This window comes from Hemiscyllium ocellatum, chromosome 23, assembly GCF_020745735.1.
Source record: "Hemiscyllium ocellatum isolate sHemOce1 chromosome 23, sHemOce1.pat.X.cur, whole genome shotgun sequence".
NCBI classification, from domain to species: Eukaryota; Metazoa; Chordata; class Chondrichthyes; order Orectolobiformes; family Hemiscylliidae; genus Hemiscyllium; species Hemiscyllium ocellatum.
The window spans coordinates 11,838,894-11,858,994 of NC_083423.1; the positions used below are offsets into that span (position 1 = coordinate 11,838,894).

Here is a 20,101-nt window from a genome sequence, read left to right on the forward strand (position 1 = left end):
ATGATGTGGTGAAGGCTGGTACAATTGCAACATTTAAAAGACATTTGAATGAGTATATGAACAGGAAGGGTTTGGAGGAATATGGGCCGGGTGCTGACAGGTGGGACTAGATTGGGTTGTGATATCTTGTCGGCATGGATGGGTTGAACCAAAGGGTCTCTTTCCATGCTGTACATCTCTATGACTTTTTAGATTTTGTGATGGCCTGATTCAACAGAATGGTTTTCTAGGCCATTTCATAGAACATAGAAAGATACAGCACAGTACAGGCCCTTCGGCCCTTGATGTTGCGCCGATCCAAGCCCACCTAACCTACACTAGCCCACTTTCCTCCATATGCCTATCCAATGCCCATAAAGAGGGAGAGTCCACCACTGTTACTGGCAGGGCATTCCATGAACTCACGACTCGCCGAGTAAAGAATCTACCCCTAACATCAGTCCTATGCCTACTACCCCTTAATTTAAAGCTATGCCCCCTCGTAATAGCTGACTCCATACGTGGATAAAGGTTCTCATGGTCAACCCTATCTAAACCCCTAATCATCTTGTACACCTCTATCAAGTCACCCCTAAACCTTGTTTTCTCCAATGAAAACAGCCCCAAGTGCCTCCGCCTTTCCTCATTCGATCGTCCTACCATACCAGGCAACATCCTGGTAAACCTCCTTTGCACCTGTTCCAGTGCCTCCACATCCTTCCCATAGCATGGCGACCAAAACTGCATACAATACTCCAGATGAGGCCGCACCAGAGTCCTATACAACTGCAACATGACCTCAGGACTCCGGAACTCAATTCCTCTACCAATAAAAGCCAGTACGCCATATGCCTTCTTCACAGCACTATTTACCTGGGTGGCAACTTTCAGAGATCTGTGTACATGCACACCAAGATCCCTCTGCTCATCCACACTACCGTGTGGATGAGCAGAGGGCATGTAAATATCAACTACTTTGTTGTGCGTAGAAGAATTTAACTGTGAGCGGGAGGAGATAATTTATGCCACTTAATAAGATTATGGCTGATCTCATTTCACTTCAACTCACTTTTTTGCCTGCTCCCTGTAACACTAAGTTGTTACTAAATACAAATCTATCTACTCCCTAAATTTAGTTCGTGCTGTGGCACACACAACACTGTGGGACAGAGAATTCCACAGATTCATGACCTTTGAGGGATACAATTGTTCCTCATCTCTGTTTCGAATCTATTTCCCATTTTCTAAACTATGACCCCCCCCCCCCACCCATTCTAGATTGCCACAGAAGGGAAAACATCTGATCAAAATCTACTCTATTAATCTCCTTTAACAACTTGGAAACCTCAATTAAGTCTCCTTTCTTTCTTCTCAATTCTAACAAGTATAGGCCTGAACTGTTTAACGCCTCCTCTCCAAGCCTTTCATCTGTGGAACTGATTGAGTGAATCTTTTCTGAACTGCCTCCAATGTATTAAATTTTTCATCAAGTAAGTGGACCAAAACTGCATACAGTACTCCAGATAACTGGACTTATACATAGGCCAGACAAGGTAAGGATGAGTGATTTTAAAGGGCATTAGTAAACCAGAGATAGTTTTGGATGTAGGTTTGCTCGCTGAGCAAGAAGGTTCATTTCCAGGCGTTTTGTTACCCTATTAGGTAACATCTTCAATGGGCCTCAGGCAAAGTAATGCTGAAAATTCCTGTTTTCTATTTTTAGGTTTGGGTTTGTGATCTCATTTCCTGTGATGTCATTTTGGCTTGTCCTCGGATGGATGTTTGTCCCAGCCTGACTACTCAGACCCCTTGGCATCATGGTAGCCAACAAACTAAAGCAGCAACTAATGAACTTGAAAGACCCTACACAGACAACAAGCAAAACTAATGTCATTTACAAAATACCGTGCAAGGACTGTAACAAACATTAATTGGACAAACAGGCAGAAAACTAGCCACCAGGATACATGACCACCAACTAGCCACAAAAAGACATGACCCTCTCTCACTAGTATCCTCAATTTGATTGGGACAACACATCCATCTTAGGACAAGGCAAACAGAGACACGAATGAGAATTCCTAGAGGCATGGCATTCCAACCAGAACTCTATCAACAAACATACAGAGTTAGGCCCCACCTACCGCCCCCGAGAAAAGGAACAGGAAGTGACTTCGCCACAGGAAATAACATCAACCACCCAAAGAAACCCAAACATGTAAGTAGAAAACATGAATTTTCAGCATTGCTTCGCCTGAAGCCCACTGAAGGTGTTACCTAGTAAGGTAACGAAACATCTGGAAATGAACCTTCCAGCTCAGTGAGCAAACCTACATCCAAAACCTCAACCTGAACTACAAATCTTCTCAAAACTCACTAAAACCAGATGGTCTCTTATGAAAATCAATAATGATTCTATTGTTGCCATTAGATTAATTTTCATTTACAGATTTATTGAATTCAAATTTTACCATCCATCAGGATGGAATTCCAACCCATATCACAAAGATAACTTAAGCTCTGAACTACTAGTCCTGAGATACTACCACTACACCTCTGCCTTCCCTTATACAAATGTCTACTTTTAGATGTTAATTCTATAATTGGACAATTCTTGCTAAACAATCTTGAATGGACTAACAACTTCAATAACAACCAATTTAAGACAGTCAAGCTTATAAAGCTGCTCATTTACATTTGTTAAAAGAACCAATCATAGATATTCTGCAAACCCTTGTTCAGTCATATATTCAAACTTAGTAACTTTATGAATTACCTGGAAGCATGCTGAATCTGTAGTTTCCCACTGTTTGCCCCACAGAAATATCTCAGCTATAGCAAGTCAACTCGCCAAGTAATCAGCACCATTTTCTTTTCTGGTATGAACTGAGATTGTTTGAAATTTGGCATTCTTACCTTTGTCCTGATGAGTGAAAGGTGAAAATCTTCAGCAACATGTTGCCTTTATCAGCAATATTCAAGTTCTATACAACCAAGCAATGCTAATACAATTAAAAACTTGCATTTATGTAGTGCCTTTTGTGATAGAGAACTTTGCTAAAAAATAAGTTTTTTGGCATGTATCAGGAAATAGAATAGCTAATTTGCTCAAGGTCTCACAAACAGCCACAAAACAAAGGAGCATTAAATCATATTTACTGAAGTTGGTTAGGAATAAATAAATCGCAGCCTCCACGATCGCCGCCCAGACAACCGCCTCCACGATCGCCAGGAAGACCATTGCTGACAGATTCGCGACCCCCGCGGCGATCGGGAATAACCGGGTTTCTTTCGTCGCCACAGCCATTTCCGCCCCTTGGGTTGCCGTCACCGCAGCCACTTCCGCCCCCAGTGACATCACTAACCTGCATGACCACAACGCCTCATGTGTCTCCGCCCCCACACCGATCTCCATCACCACACCTAATCCCACCCCCACGCTGATCTCCGTCACCATGCCTAACCCCGCCCCCACACTGATCTCTGTCCCCGCCCCTGCGCCTAACCCCGCCCCCACTCCCAGCTCCAGTCCCACAGCAGGTCCTAGCTCCCAGCCCTGCCGTGTTTTCACCATCCCTCCAGACCTCCCCCTCTCTGAGGATGAAAGATCAGTCCTCAGCAGAGGCCTCACCTTCATTCCCCTACGCCCTCGGATTAATGAGTTCAACATGCGCCGAGACACTGAACAATTCTTCTGCCGCCTTCGCCTCAGTGCCTACTTCTTCAACCAAGATTCTGGCCCACCCTCTGACGACCCCTTCTCCCGCTTCCAACACACCCCATCCACCTGGACACCCCGTGCTGGCCTCTTACCCGCCCTCGATCTCTTTATAGCCAACTGCCGCCGCAACATTAACCGACTCAACCTGTCCACCCCCTTACCCAATCCAACCTCTCACCCTCAGAACGTGTAGCCCTTCACTTCCTCCGCTCCAACCACAACCTCTCCATCAAACCGGCAGACAAGGGAGGCGCGGTAGTTGTTTGGCATACCGACCTTTATACCACTGAGGCCAAACGCCAGCTCGCGGACACCTCCTCCTACTGCTCCCTTGACCATGACCCCACCTCCCACCACCAAACCATCATCTCCCAGACCATCCATAACCTCATCACCTCAGGGGATCTCCCATCCACCGCCTCCAACCTCAGAGTCCCACAACCCCGCACCGCCCGTTTCTACCTCCTGCCCAAAATCCACAAACCTGACTGCCCCGGCCGACCCATTGTCTCAGCCTGCTCCTGCCCCACCGAACTCATCTCTGCATACCTCGACACGGTCCTGTCCCCCTTAGTCCAAGAACTCCCCACCTACGTTCGGGACACCACCCACGCCCTCCACCTCCTCCATGATTTTCACTTCCCCGGTCCCCAATGCCTTATCTTCACAATGGACATCCAGTCCCTGTACACCTCCATCCCCCATCACGATGGACTCAAAGCCCTCCGCTTCTTCCTTTCCCGCCGTATCAACCAGTACCCTTCCACTGCCACCCTCCTTCGACTGACTGAACTGGTCCTCACCCTGAACAGCTTCCCTTTCCAATCCTCCCACTTCCTCCAAACCAAAGGAGTTGCCATGGGCACCCGCATGGGCCCCAGCTATGCCTGCCTCTTCGTAGGATATGTGGAACAGTCCATCTTCCGCAACTACACTGGCACCACCCCCCCACCTTTTCCTTCGCTACATCGATGACTGTATCGGCGCTGCCTCGTGCTCCCACGAGGAGATTGAACAGTTCATCCACTTTACCACCACCTTCCATCCCGACCTCAAATTCACCTGGACCGTCTCAGACTCCTCCCTCCCCTTCCTAGACCTTTCCATTTCTATCTTGGGCGACCGAATCAACATGGACATCTACTATAAACCGACTGACTCCCACAGCTACCCAGACTACACCTCCTCCCACCCTGCCCCCTGTAAAAACGCCATCCCATATTCCCAATCCTTCGTCTCCGCTGCATCTGCTCCCAGGAGGACCAGTTCCAATACCGTACAGCCCAGATGGCCTCTTTCATCAAGGACCGCAGATTCCCCCCAGACGTGATCGACGATGCCCTCCACTGCATCTCCTCCACTTCCCGCTCCTCCAACTGCCACCAGGACAGAACCCCACTGGTCCTCACCTACCACCCCACCAACCTCCATATACAGCGTATCATCCGCCGTCATTTCCGCCACCTCCAAACGGACCCCATCACCAGGGATATATTTCCCTCCCCTATCAGCATTCTGAAAAGACCACTCCGTGACTCCCTCGTCAGGTCCACACCCCCCACCAACACAACATCCACTCCCGGCACCTTCCCCTGCAACCACAAGAAGTGCAAAACTTGCGCCCACACCTCCTCCCTTACTTCTCTCCAAGGCCCCAAGGGATCCTTCCATATCCGCCACAAATTCACCTGCACCTCCACACACATCATCTGTTGCATCCGTTGCACCCGATGTGGCCTCCTCTATATTGGGGAGACAGGCCGCCTATTTGCGGAACGTTTCAGAGAACACCTCTGGGACACCTGGACCAACCAACCCAACCACCCCGTGGCTCAACACTTCAACTCTCCCTCCCACTCCACCAAGGACATGCAGGTCCTTGAACTCCTCCATCGCCAGACCATAACAACAGGGGTTTCCTCCCACAGTCACAAAGATGTGCGGGTCAGGTGAATTGGCCAAGCTAAATTGCCCGTAGTGTTAGGTAAGGGGTAAATGTAGGGGTATGGGTGGGTTGCGCTTCGGCGGGTCGGTGTGGACTTGTTGGGCTGAAGGGCCTGTTTCCACACTGTAAGTCTAATCTAATCTAACACGACGGCTGGAGGAAGAGCGCCTCATCTTCCGCCTGGGAACCCTCCAACCACAAGGGATGAACTCAGATTTCTCCAGTTTCCTCATTTCACCTCCCCCAACCTTGACTCAGTCGAATCCCTCGAACTCAGCACTGCCTTCCTAACCTGCAATCTTCTTCCTGACCTCTCCGCCCCCACCCCACTCCGGCCTATCACCTCACCTTGACCTCCTTCCACCTATCACATCTCCATAGCCCCTCCCCCAAGTCCCTCCTCCCTACCTTTTATCTTAGCCTGCTGGACACACTTTCCTCATTCCTGATGAAGGGCTTATGCCCGAAACGTCGAATTTCCTGTTCCTTGGATGCTGCCTGACCTGTTGCGCTTTTCCAGCAACATATTTTCAGCTAGGAATAAATGTTGGCAAGGAGACGAGAAACAAAAATCCTTTGATCTAAAGTGTAGTGTTTTTTGTTCACCTCAGAGGGAAGATGAGGCCATGGTTTAATGTTGCACCCTAAAGGCGGCAGTTCCAACAGCACAGCACACGTTCAGTGCACCAAGATAGATACTGTACTTATATCTCTACAGTGAAGCTTGAACCTAGTACTCACTGACCCTACCACGGACTTAACAATAAAACTTAGAAAGAAACCCAGTCTTTCAGGCAACTACTTTCCATCTAGCAACAATTATACATCGCAAAGGAGCATCTAATTTCCTCAAAAATAGAGAGGTAAAACATTTCTATTTCATTTCAGGTTTCAACATAGTTTGCAAAACATTACGATGTGACATTTTGCTTCAATAATTCTAATCATATCAGTCGAGTTCACTTCGGAGCACTCCCTGTGCACCTGGTTCAGAGTTTGATTTTAGAACATGAAACATTAACCAAGTTAACAGTTCACTGTAATTATGAAGATATGCTACTCTGCTAGAAATTTTGTCTTTGGGCGAGATGTGAAAGCAAGGCCCTGTCTATTCAGATAAACGTAAAGGATTTCACGGCATTACTTAAAAGAGCAGGAAGTTCTGCCAATGTTAAGCTCATCAATTTCTAACAGGAGCACCAAAAATGAATTCAATTGATTCCTGTAAACCATTCAACATTTCTGGGACCTTCCTGTGTGCAGTTTGGCTGCCAGGTTTTTATCTATTTTTCAGAGGGCTCTTGTAGCACAGTGGCAGTGCCCTTACCTGAGAAGGCCTGGATTCAAGTCTCCCCTGCTCTAGTGGTGTGCAACGACAAATTTGACCAGTTTGATGAGAAATTATCTACTTACTTTTCAGTCACAGTACTTCAGAAGTAATGAATTGGTTATAGTATATCAACAGACTTCCTTAAGATATAAATGCATGTTATTTCTTCCCACCAAAATCCCAGTAAATTATTTTCTAAACAGCTAGGTGGCATTTTTTCACATTATCAAAATTAAATCTATTCTTTCTTCGGCTGTTTCAGAACATTTTGTAAACATTAGGTGGCTCTTAGGTAATACCTATTACAACCCTGAGACATGACATTGCAGCACAGTGAGTGGAACCTGATCAGATTTAGAGTCAAGCTTGCTATCCATGCTATCGAAAAAATTTGGACTTGTATCATGCCTTTGATGATCTTAAGATGTTCCACATCACGACACAGCAAAGAGAAGATGTTTCATAAGGGATCTTGTAATGCAGCAGTGTCTCCTGAACCAGGAGACCTGGGTTTCAATCCCTTCTGCCCCAGATGTGTGTCAGAGCATCTCCGATCAGGTTGATTAGGAAAATTTATTTTACGCTCTCTCGAGTGGGCAGGCAGTGGCAATGAATTAAACTAACAAAGCATGAAATTGCTCTGTAATGATGCCATGGTTATGGTTATAACATGGTTATGCTAAAGCTGAAGATTCAAGGTAATATATCTTTACAAGATTTCTTATCTCTGAGTTCTCCAAAACTTAGATACTCACTAAATGCTGTTTAAGTTTTGGCATGAACTTCTTCAAAATCCGATCATGGTGTTCTTGAAATCGTAACAGTTTTGGGAAACCAGGAACAAAGAAACCTAAACAGGAAAATAATCCAAATAATAAATATACAGTCAATACAGTTTTAATTGTCTGGCAACAAGATCAGAAAAGCATTTTGCATAGCATTAAAGATGCAATTTCTGAAAACATAAGACATAGATAAAGAGAATATCCAAAATTGAGAAATATGAAATACAAAATACAGAAAATTGTTGAAATACAACAATTAGCAATCACAATTCAACATTTACAGGAAATCTCTTCATGTTGTAAATGTTCAATATCTTACTGGATTCCTCACCATTTAAAAATAGCCCTTACAGCACAGTACGTTCTAACAGAACTTAACCAAAACTGTCAAACTCACCCGTATAAATTCTATTAGTGAATTCATTTCAGTTTGATAGAAGTGCCCATTTACTTGTAAGTTTTGTTTAAGTTAAATCATAGAATCCCTACACTGTTGAAGCAAACCTTTAGCCCATTGAATCTACAACGACTCTCTGAAGAGCATCCCACCTAGACCAACATCCCCCGATCCTTGTAAACCTGCATTTATCATGGCTAATCCAGCTAGCCTATACATCCCTTGATACTGGAGTAATTTAGGGTTACCAATCCAGCTAACTTGCACATCTTTGGACTGTGGGAGGAAACCGGAACACCAAGAGGAAACCCACACTGACACAGAGAGAATGTGCAAACTCCAAACAGAGAGTTGTCCGAGAACAGAATTGAACACATATCCCTGGTGCTGTGAGGCAGCAGTACTAACCAAGTCTACGTGCCCTCCCAAACACACAATTCCAATCCAACATTAAAGCCAAGGTTGGAAGCTAGCAGCACTGGCCAGTATGGTGATTGAACCCATGGACCTAGGTGTTATTAATACCATGCTCTAACCATCTGAACTAACCAGCCATTGGCTGTTAAGGTTGCAATAAATAAGATATTGGGTGAATGTATTTGATACTTCCAAATATCCAGCTATTTGGCTCAAATGCCTTCACATAGCAACCTGAAAAGCTCTGTATCATGACAACTTGAACTGCATCCTTCATATGGTGAAATCAGTACTTTGTGAAACTGCATAAAACTGCATCCTTTGTACGGAGAAGTCACTACTTTGTAAAAGATCATTTATGCATCAAAACGTAGATATGTCAGTTGGTGGTGTAATGATAGAACTCAAATTTAATCCTGCATTTTTAGGATAGAACTCCAGAAGAATACAAATTTCTCTCATTTTAAACATTCTCATAACAGGTATTCAGTACCCCTTGACTATGACAGAATTGAAAAATATTAAGTGCTGCTTTAATGTCCTATACTCTTCATAAAATGTGCCCCCTATGAAATGACACTGACTACTGCATCTCAATTTGGTTTTTCTCAGAATCCTAAAACAAGGAAATAGGCAATTTGACCAGTTATGCTTTAGTCTTATAAATAGCTTTCCAATACAGTCCCCCTACTCCAGCATTTTTCTTCTACAATCCTGCAAATTAGCTGTCTTCAAGTGCATGTCCAATTGTCTTCGGATAGTTTCTGCAGAGTCTGCTCATGCCTCTCTTTCAAGTAGTGCATTCTACATTTCAACAGATGACATGAAAATCTCCCATTTCTTGCCTTACATTTTTGTCAATTATTTTTGAAACCAACTTGCTTGATAAGACGCATTCAAAAATTTAAAAATCCAATAATGCCTCCTTGTAATAGTTTGTAGTCAAGCAGAAAAGATTAATAGCACAGGAACTAGATATTTCGTGCAACTGGTTCATTTCAGTACTTATACAGCACATATTTCCATGCACTATTCTTTAAGTAACGCCATCAACACATACTTATATTCTTCCCTTTCTCTCGTTTCTTCTAGATTCCTGCTAAATGCATCTATGTGATCTATTATTTTACTTTCAATGAAATACATTTCTTGCAGTTTTGGTCAAAAACTATAGTCCAGATTCATGAGCAGCAATGGCAAAACTGTCAGTGTATGCTGTTATCGCTTGATTGAAACGAACAAAATTCAAGTCCAGATGTATTTTAAACATGAAAATCCAAAAAGTGATGTAAAAGTCTACACCCTTACAAATGCAATCAATTAAAAATCAACAAACTGATGAAAATTGTAATTTTTAAACTTAGTCTTGCTGTAAAAACCATTAAAGAAAATGAGTTGTTAAATGAGTAACCTTTTTGTTAAAAACTGCGTAAGATTGTGAAATTACTCCTTCAAGGTTGGTTGCACGTCAAATGTCAATTTTGATAAAATCCAGGTAATTAAAAGGTCATTTAGAAATACTTTACCTTCCATCTAAATTTAAACCCCTTCTTCCTAGTTTGAGTCTTACAATGGAGAAACAGGGTTATGAGAAACTTGTCAAGCTTCCCAATAGTTTTCCACTTAATTCAACATCTTCCCCATCCATTTACAAACTGACCTACACATGAATAACACTCCATCCCCAACTACTAAATAATCTCTAAAATTCAACAAAGAACTATGGATTCTGAAAATCTGAAACAAAAACGTGAATTTGAAAAACTGAGCAGGTCTGGCAGCATCTGTTGAGATGAAACAGAGTTAATGTTTCGCATCCAGTTAAAAAGGGTCTGAAGAATGGTCACTGGACCGGAAATGTTGATTCTGCTTTCTGTCCACTGATCTGCTGAGCTTCTCCAGGAATTTCTGTTTTCGTTGCACGAAATAATCTCTGCAGACACCCAAAACATATTCAGATATGTCCCTACCATTGTAGCACAGATGAAACCAAGAGTCTGCTCTGCGAAGAACCCACTGTGAGAGTTTCATCTAAAAAGAACTATGATTGCACTGAATTGACAAATACCTTAATCACATTAACTTCATCTCAAGTAAAAAAGTGAGTGTCTGGCATCTGTCACAGTACATCTTACCACCTTAAAAATTACTTCACATCATATCTGATAGAAACTATGTAGTTACAATTCTCATCAACTTACTTGACTCATCCATATGCATCATTCAAACAATGGCAAAATTTTCATTCAGATAACTTGAAAAAGATGGCAACTGTGAATATCTGATGAATAACTGATGAACATGATTGTTCTCAGCAGAGTATATTCACTCAAGAATCCAGATTATGGCATAAATCAGAGGAACACATCACCTTAAATCTAGGTGAAGAATATTCTTGAATCCTAATATGGTATACTGAGGCAGATCATCACAGAACCGAAATGTCAGGGATGTATCTATCTATTGATTTCAGCTATGTCATGATGGAGGAGGACAAGGACAACAAGGACAAAAACATCCCAGATTCATCAAAAATACAGTCCTGCTGACAGGGCATTGACCTGAAACATAACTAATACTTGTGTGTTACAACATTTGCCAGACATGCGGAATATTTCCATTTTCTGCTTTTACTTGAAATTGCCTTTTGAATCAAAACCAACTGTGTAAATACAAACCATCTAGCATCACATGACCTATTCACTTAAAGCATAGTTGTCATTTCCAGTAGTCCTGCCAATCACTTTCACCCCTTCCATTACTTCTATCATCATCATTTCTTCAGATATTTGCCCAGTATCATCTCCTTTAGCAAACACCAATCTGAAGTACCTGTACTTAGTTTTCGAAGCTAGTCCTGCACATTGCAGTATCATCCTGGGCGGCACGGTGGCACAGTGGTTAGCATTGTTGCCTCACAGCGCCTGAGACCTGGGTTCAATTCCCGCCTCAGGCGACTGACTGTGTGGAGTTTGCACGTTCTCCCCGTGTCTGCGTGGGTTTCCTCCGGGTGCTCTGGTTTCCTCCCACAGTCCAAAGATGTGCGGGTCAGGTGAATTGGCCATGCTAAATTGCCCGTAGTGTTAGGTAAGGGGTAAATGTAGGGGTATTGAGTGGGTTGCGCTTCGGCGGGTCGGTGTGGACTTGTTGGGCCGAAGGGCCTGTTTCCACACTGTAAATCTAATCTAATCTGATCCTCTGTGTTCAGCAGGCTCCAGCCCACCCTTTCTTACCCATTTTCTACTTCCATGATCGAAGATGATCTTTTCGTTTATTTTTATACTAATGGCCAATCCATTCCGAATATCAGTCTTTGCTAGTATTATATTCTTATTATTTCCCCTATAAGCTTACTACATTTGGCCTGGCTTTTGCTTGCATGCAAATTTGTTTCATCATATTGTCCAACTCTTTCGTCACTCAAGAACATTGCTTTTGGTTCCCTACCCTTTGTTTGTTTTTGGAATGTGCCCAGCTCTTAGATGTAACATCTTTTCCTTAACATTAATACACGAACCAGCTACAGCTTTTCTTGTCAGTCATTGGCTCCATCCTACCCTAGCTCGATCTCCTCAATCTATTGAAGTTAGCTGTCTCCCAGCTTACAAGTTCTAATGTAGCTTGCTTCTTGGCCTTCTCCGTTACATCTTAAAGTTAAGATTCACAATGGTCAGTTTTACCAAAGGTTCCTCATGGACACTTGGTGCAGAACAAGTATTTTGACAGTGTGGAAAGGGTCAGGAATCTAACTTCCGGCAATGCAGATACGGGGATAACTATAAGCAGGGTAATGGTCAACACAGGACTGAGGGTGTTATACTTAAATGCACACAGAATACAAAACAAGGTAAATTTGCTTCTAGTGTGTTTGAAATTGGCAGGCATGATGTGGGCATCAAAGAGAGGTTGCTGCAAGGGGATCATGGTTGAGGAGTAAATATCCAAAGATACACACATCCTATCAAAAGGGCAACAAATTGGTAAATGGAGCCAACGTTGCCTTGTTAATAAGAAATGAAATCAAATCATTACAAGAAGTGATATAGAGTCAGAAGGTGCAGAACCTATGTCGAGTTGTGGAACCATAAAAGGATAAAAGACCCCAGACAAAGTTTCATATAGGACTCCTGGCAGTAATCAGGATGTTGGGAAGACAATAAATCAGGATATAGAAAAGGCATGTAACAAAAGCACTTCTATAATAATCACAGGGGACTTCAATATGTAAGTGGACAGGAAAATTAGGTTGATAAGTGATCTCAAGAAAAGGAATTAGTGAAATTTCTCAGATTTGTTCTGGAGTAGCTTGCAGTACAGTCAAAGGGATCAGGCAATTCTGGATTTGGTGATGAGTAATGAGGCAATCTTGAAAAGGAAGCTGAAGGTGTAGGAATCCCAAGTGGGCAGTCACCATAATATGAAAGAATTCACCTTGCACTTTCAGAGAGAGGCCGGAATTAGGTATAATGGTATTACCATAAGACATAGTAGTGGAAGTAAGGCCATTCGGCCCATCGAGTCCACTCCGCCATTCAATCATGGCTGATGAGCATTTCAACTCCACCTACCAGCATTCTCCCGGTAGCCCTTAATTCCTTGTGACATCAAGAATTTATCAATCTCTGCCTTGAAGACATTCCCAGCCTCCACTGCACTCTGCTGCAATGAATTCCACAGTCCCACCACTCTCTGGCTGAAGAAATGTCTCCGCATTTCTGTTCTGAATTGACCCCCTCTAATTCTAAGGCTGTGTCCACAGGTTCTAGTCTCCTCGCCTAATGGAAACAATTTCCTAGCATCCACCCTTTCCAAGCCATGTATTATCTTGTAAGTTTCTATTAAATCTCCCCTTAATCTTCTAAACTCCAATTAATTCAATCCCAGGATCCTCAGCCGTTCCTCATATGTTAGACCTACCATTCCAGGGATCATCCTGTGAATCTCCGTTGGACACGCTCCAGTGCCAGTATGTCCTTCCCAAGGTGTGGGGACCAAAACTGGACACAGTACTTCAAATGGGGCCTAACCAGAGCTTTATAAAGTCTCAGTAGTACAACGGTGCTTTTATATTCCAACCCTCTTGAGGTAAATTACAACATTGCATTCACTTTCTTAATCACGGACTCAACCTGCATGTTTACCCTTAGAGAATCCTCAACTAGCACTCCATGATCCCTTTGTACTTTGACTTTACGAATTTTCTCACCGTTTAGAAAGTAGTCTACACTTTTATTCTTTTTCCCAAAGTGCAAGACCTCACATTTGCTCAAGTTGAATTCCATCAGCCATTTCCTGGACCACTCTCCCAAACTGTCTAGATCCTTCTGTAGCCTCCCCACTTCCTCAGTACTACCTGCCTGTCCACCAAACTTCGTATCATCGGCAAACTTCGCTAGAATGCCCCCAGTCCCTTCATCCAGATCATTAATATATAATGTGAACAGCTGCGGCCCCAATACTGAACCCTGTGGGGCACCGCTTGTCACCGGCTGCCATTCTGAAAAAGAACCTTCTATCCCAACTCTCTGCCTTCTGTCAGACAGCCAATCCTCAATCCATACCAGTAGCTCACCTCGAACACCATGGGCCCTCACCTTGCTCAGCAGCCTCCCGTATGGCACCTTATCAAAGGCCTTTTGGAAGTCTAGATAGACAACATCCACTGGGTTTCCCTGGTCTAACCTACTTGTCACTTCTTCAAAGAATTCCAACAGGTTTGTCAGACATGACCTCCCCTTACTAAATCCAGGGGGTTACAACAGCGATCTTCCAATCATCCAGGACTTTCCCTGACTCCAGTGATTTTTGAAAGATCTCAACCAATGCCTCCACTATTTCCTCAGCCACCTCTCTAAGAACTCTAGGATGTATCCCGTCGGGGCCAGGAGATTTATCAATTTTAAGACCTTTTAGCTTTTCTAACACTTTCTCTTTTGTAATGGCAACCATACTCAACTCAGCCCCCCAACTCCCTTTAATTGAGCAAAGGTAATGAAAAATATGAGGGAGGAGCACGCCAGAGTTGATTGGAACGGGAGCCTAGCAGGGAGCAGGAATGACAGCATTTTCTGGAATAATTTGAGTGGCACAGCACAAATTCATCCCAAGGAAGAAGAAACATACCAAGGGAAGATGAGTCAACCATGGCTGACCAGGGAAGTCAGGGGACCAGTGTAAAAGCAAAAAAAAAAGCACAGTAAAGAAGATTATTGGGAAACCAGAGGATTGAGAAGCCTTTAAAAATCAGCAGAGGATAACAAAAAAAAAATTGATGAAATTTGAGAATTTAGCTAGCTAATAATATTTTTAAAATTGCAAGAGTATTTTTAAATATATTTTAGATATATACAGATGGACAAGTATGGGCGAGAAGTAGGAATAGGGAACAAAGAAATGGCTGAGGAACTGAATAGGGACTTTGTATCAGTTTTTACAGCGGGAGACACCAGTAGCATACAGAACTTCAAGTGAGTTGGGGCAGAGGGCCATTATTAAAGAGAAGGTGTGGGGGAAAGCTAAATGGTCTGAAGGTAGATAAGTTATTTGAACCAGATGGGCTGCACCCCAGAGTCCGAAGATGATAGCTGAGGAGATTGTGGAGGCATTGGTGATGATCTTTCAGAAATCACTAGAGTCCGGGAGCGTTACAAAAGGGTGGAAAATGGCTAATGTAACATTCTGTTTAAGAAGAAAAGGACATAGGAAACCATAGATTAGTTAGCCTGACCTCAGTTGTTGCTGAGATTTGAGTGTCCATTATTAAGAATGAGTTTTCAGAGTACTTGGAGGTACATGGTAAAATAGTGTTGAGTCTGCATGGTTTTGTCGAATGGAGGTCATACTTGATAAATCTATTAGGAGAGCCAATAGATGGGATCTATTTGGATTTCCAGAAGGCCAGTGACAAGGTACCTAACAGTAATCTGCCAAATAAGAGTCCATGGTATTAGGGGCAATGTACTGACGTGGATGGAGAATTGACTGACTGGCAGAAGGCAGAAATTAGAGGTAAAGAGGTCGTTTTCACAGTGGCATTCCATAGGGGTCTGTGTTGGAACCACAAGTATTCAAGTTATACATTAACAATCTGGACAAAAGAACTGAAGGCATTGTTTGCAGGTTATACCATGATAAGTGGAGGGTCAGATACTGCTGAGAAACTGGGGAGGCTGCAGATCGACTTGAATAGGCAGATGAAATCCTATTTGGGAAAGTGAGAAGTTACGTACTTTCGTAAAAATAGAGACAAACTATTTTCTAAATAGGGAAAGGTTTTGGAAATGTGAAGCCCAAATGACTCTGAAGTCCTAGTTCAGGATTGCCTTAAGGTTAACATGCAGATTCCACTGGCAATTAAGGTGGCAAATTCAGTGCTTGCATTCATTTCAAAAGGACTACAATACAAGTACAGAAACATACTGCCAAGGTTGTTTCAATTAATGACAGTACATTATTCCCACAGGGCTATTTGCACTTGTACCTCATGAAGCTTATTCGCCACATTGAGTGCTTACATATATTTTAAGAGGCCTAGTGCACAGTGGTAGCATTCCTACCTCTGGACCAGAAGCTCCAGGTTCAAGTCACATGTTAGGACTTATTTGCCATGGAAGGTGTACTTGTAACCTGGTCAAACATAGAACATAGAAGGATACAGCGCAGTACAGGCCCTTCGGCCCTCGATGTTGCGCCGACCGAGTCCTACCTAACCTATACTAGCCCAATAACTTCCAAATGCCTATCCAATGCCCGCTTAAATGAACATAAAGAAGGAGAGTTCACCACTGATACGGGCAGGGCATTCCATGAACTCACAACCCGCTGTGTGAAGAATCTACCCCTAACATCTGTCCTATACCTACCACCCCTTAATTTAAAGCTATGTCCCCTAGTAACACCTGACTCCATCATCGGTAAAAGGTTCTTAGTATCTACCCTATCTAAACCCCTAATCATCTTATACACTTCTATCAGATCTCCCCTAAACCTTCTCTTCTCCAATGAGAACAGCCCCAAGTGCCTCAGCCTTTCCTCATAAGATTTTCCTACCATTCCAGGCAACATCCTGGTAAACCTCCTCTGCACTCGTTCTAAAGCTTCCACATCCTTCCTATAGTATGGCGACCAAAACTGCACACAATACTCCAGATGAGGCCTCACCAGAGTCTTATACAACTGCAACATGACCTCAGGACTCCGGAACTCAATTCCTCTGCCAATAAAGCCCAGTACACCATATGCCTTCCTCACAGCACTATTTACCTGGGTGGCAACTTTCAGAGATCTGTGTACATAGACACCAAGATCCCTCTGCTCATCCACACTACCAAGTAGCCTACCATTAGCCCAGTAATCCATCATCTTGTTATTCCTACCAAAGTGAACGACTTCGCACTTAGCTACATTGAATTCCATTTGCCACATTTCCGCCCAGCTCTGCAACTTATCTATATCCCGCTGTAACCTACCACTTCCTTCCTCACTATCCACAACTCCACCGACTTTTGTGTCATCCGCAAACTTGCTTACCCAGCTTTCAAGTCCTTCCTCTAGATCATTTATAAAGATAACAAAAAGCAATGGTCCCAAAACAGATCCTTGTGGTACACCGCTAGTAACTGCAAACATGCTGATTATCAGCATGTAAATCCTTCCACAAAGCTTGATGGCTCATGGTAAGAGCGAGAGTATCTCCTGGTAAGCCATCCTGCAGAAGTTAATGGCCCAACCCTCAAACAGGGATAGAAAACAAAAGGAATGGATAAATATACTTTTTAGTTCTGTCCCATGGCTTTTTAACAGTAAATGGTATAATTTGAGAAAATTAATGTGTCAGTGACAGAACAAAGAGTGTAGAGACTAAAGAAAGCACAAATAAATGCATTGCTTTCTTTACTTAAAGAATGGTGCCCTCAACAATGTTTTGAAAGAAACTAACGGCCATTCATTATGGTTTAATAAGAAATTGCAAAATCAGGGGCATTAGATCACATTTAAAGTAATATAAAAATTGCAGATGATGATCTAGCAGATGTGGAGGCTAATGAGGTGGAAACTGAGCACAAGAATCATGTTATTGTTGAGAAAGAGAAATGTTTGATGTGTGGCAAATACATTGAAAGGCAACATTAATCAGACAAGAGATCACATTTAAAAGCATGGTATTATGGTGTTATCCACATACAATCTTAGGAAGTGAACCACTACAAATAATGCAGACAAAAACTTCAAAGTTGGCTCAATAAGGTAATTTATGTTTTTTCCTCAATTATTGTAATCACATTTGCTAAAAACAAAGTTAACACATCTGGAAATATCTTACCATGCATACTATGTTTCGAGTCAGACAATAATCTCACGAGTGCCCAGAAGGCATCTTCTTCATTCAGATACATAAGAAGCAGTGCAGTGATCTGACTCATTCCCTGGCAGTAACCTACTTCCTGTAATTGAATAAAATGAAGAAAAAAGTAAGCTAGTTACTTAGATGGAATTTATTCATTATTTTTAAGGAAATTAATGAGATTTGGACATTTAATTTATAAAATTTTATTTGGAATTAAATCATTCATCATAATTTAAAGAGATACATTAAGAAAGGGTCCCAATGTAAAGGGAACAGTTGTTAACTTCCTTTTCAAATGTAATGCAAACCCGGTAATCAAGACATTAGAAATTGCAGCAGTTTGCAAAACCTGTTTCTGCTGACAACGTAACAGAGGTACCAGATGTGTTAATGACTGTCAAAATATGAACTTCTGCTGAAAAGCAGCAGTGCAAAAATGGACATATTTTCTAGCTATAGAGAACTAGATTTACAAAGGGTGGCATATTTAACTGTTGAAAAGTTCTGACTTAGCATCACAAGTCTGAAATTAATTTAATAAAGGAAGGCAAAGGAAAACAATAATATTACACTACTGAAGAACATAAAAAATAGCACAGTACTGAATAATTACAAAGAAACACAAGGATAACAGTGGTGCGATTAAAGGAATTAGATATGATAAGCTGATAGATAATAATAGCAAAATGACAGAAACCTTAATTTTTTTCTAGCATTCACTCCAAACATGATTGAAACGAAGTTAGAAAAACATTCAAAAAGATACAAAGATATTTCACGTAGGAAACAGGGTTAATTGATAAACTACAGCTCATGCTGGGGTTGGGGAGTGCAGCATATTAGCATGGAGATTGGCCGGCTAACAGGAAGTACAGAATTGGTACGAATGGATCTTTTTCAGATTGCTTGAAACAAATGGAGTGTGAGAGGTATCTGTAGAGACCTCAACTCTTTACAATTTATATACATTACTTGAATGAAGGGACCAAAGATATAGTTGCTAAATTTGCTTATGATACAAAGATTGGATGGAAGTTGTGATGGAATCTACAAAAGGGATATAGATAGGTTAATTGAGCAAACAAAGATCTGGAACAATGAGCAAAAATGTGGCAGAATGCAAAATTGTTCATTTTAGCAGGAAGAATAAAAAGAATTGACCTGAAAGGTGAGAGATTATAGAGCTCGGAGTTGCAGTAGGATCTGTATATCCTAAAGTATGAACCGCAAAAGGAGAGTATGCAAGTACAGAAATGTAATTCAGAAATCTAATAGTACGTTATCATCTGTTGCAAGAAAAATTAGATCCAAAAGTAGGGAGACTATGCTTCAGTTATATAGGGCATTGGTGAAAACACAACTGAAGTACTCTATACAGTACTGGTTATCTTATTAAGGAAAGATGTAGATACTTTAGAAACAGCAGAGCAGGCTTTCTAGACTAATATCTGAAATGGGTGGATTGTTTTGTGAGGACAAGTTTAACAGACCAGGTTTGCATCTGCAGGACTTCAGAAGATTTAGACTTGATTTAAACATACAACACACTAAGGGGTCTTTACAGGGTAGATGTGCAGAAGCTGTTCCTTCTCACATCTATTTATCTATTAACAGCAGTCACTGTTTAAAATTCAGAAGTTGCCCTTTTAAAACAGATTAAGCAAATTTTTTTCTTGGGTAGAGCTGAGACTCTAAGTGTTTTTCTTCTGAAAAAGCAGTGAAAGCAGGACCTTTCAATATTGTTAAGGCAGAATAGATGCTTTCTAGCAAAGAAGGGATGAAAGATTAGTGCAGGTAGAAATTTGGATTTACGATCAGATGGTCTTATTAAATGGTTGAGAAAGCTCGAGGGGTCAAATGGTCTATTCCTGCTCCTTCTTGGTATATTCATATATAGTTGACTAATGAGAATAAAATCCCTCGCTTAGAGAAGTGTATCCACACATATTCAATACCAATTCACTATTACCTGCATTTAAAATTCAGTAAAAAAGGGAATAGTTGTAACAGATGGAGGGACAGATAATATAATTCACAGAGACAAATGAATCAAATGATCCACTAATACCTCGGTAAAGTTGTCATATGACCATAGGATTGCTCTCTCAATAGAGCCCTCTGATGGTTATTTAACTTGAGGGTCACCACGCCTTGAACAAGGGGAGAGATTAAAGACGAGTG

The 20,101-nt window shown here is 42.1% G+C and overlaps 1 protein-coding gene across 4 annotated transcripts in view; it reads right to left on the minus strand.

Moving 5' to 3' along the window:
* The window catches only part of usp6nl (USP6 N-terminal like), a 252,354-nt gene that overhangs the window by 48,757 nt on the left and 183,496 nt on the right, over positions 1–20,101 (minus strand). For all 4 annotated transcript variants that reach the window (XM_060842684.1, XM_060842686.1, XM_060842685.1 and 1 more), the window contains 2 exons: positions 17,897–18,017; positions 7,731–7,825 (listed from right to left, as the gene is read on the minus strand). In XM_060842684.1, coding sequence (XP_060698667.1) covers positions 7,731–7,825; positions 17,897–18,017 — 216 coding nt within the window. The remainder of the gene's footprint in view (positions 1–7,730; positions 7,826–17,896; positions 18,018–20,101) is intronic.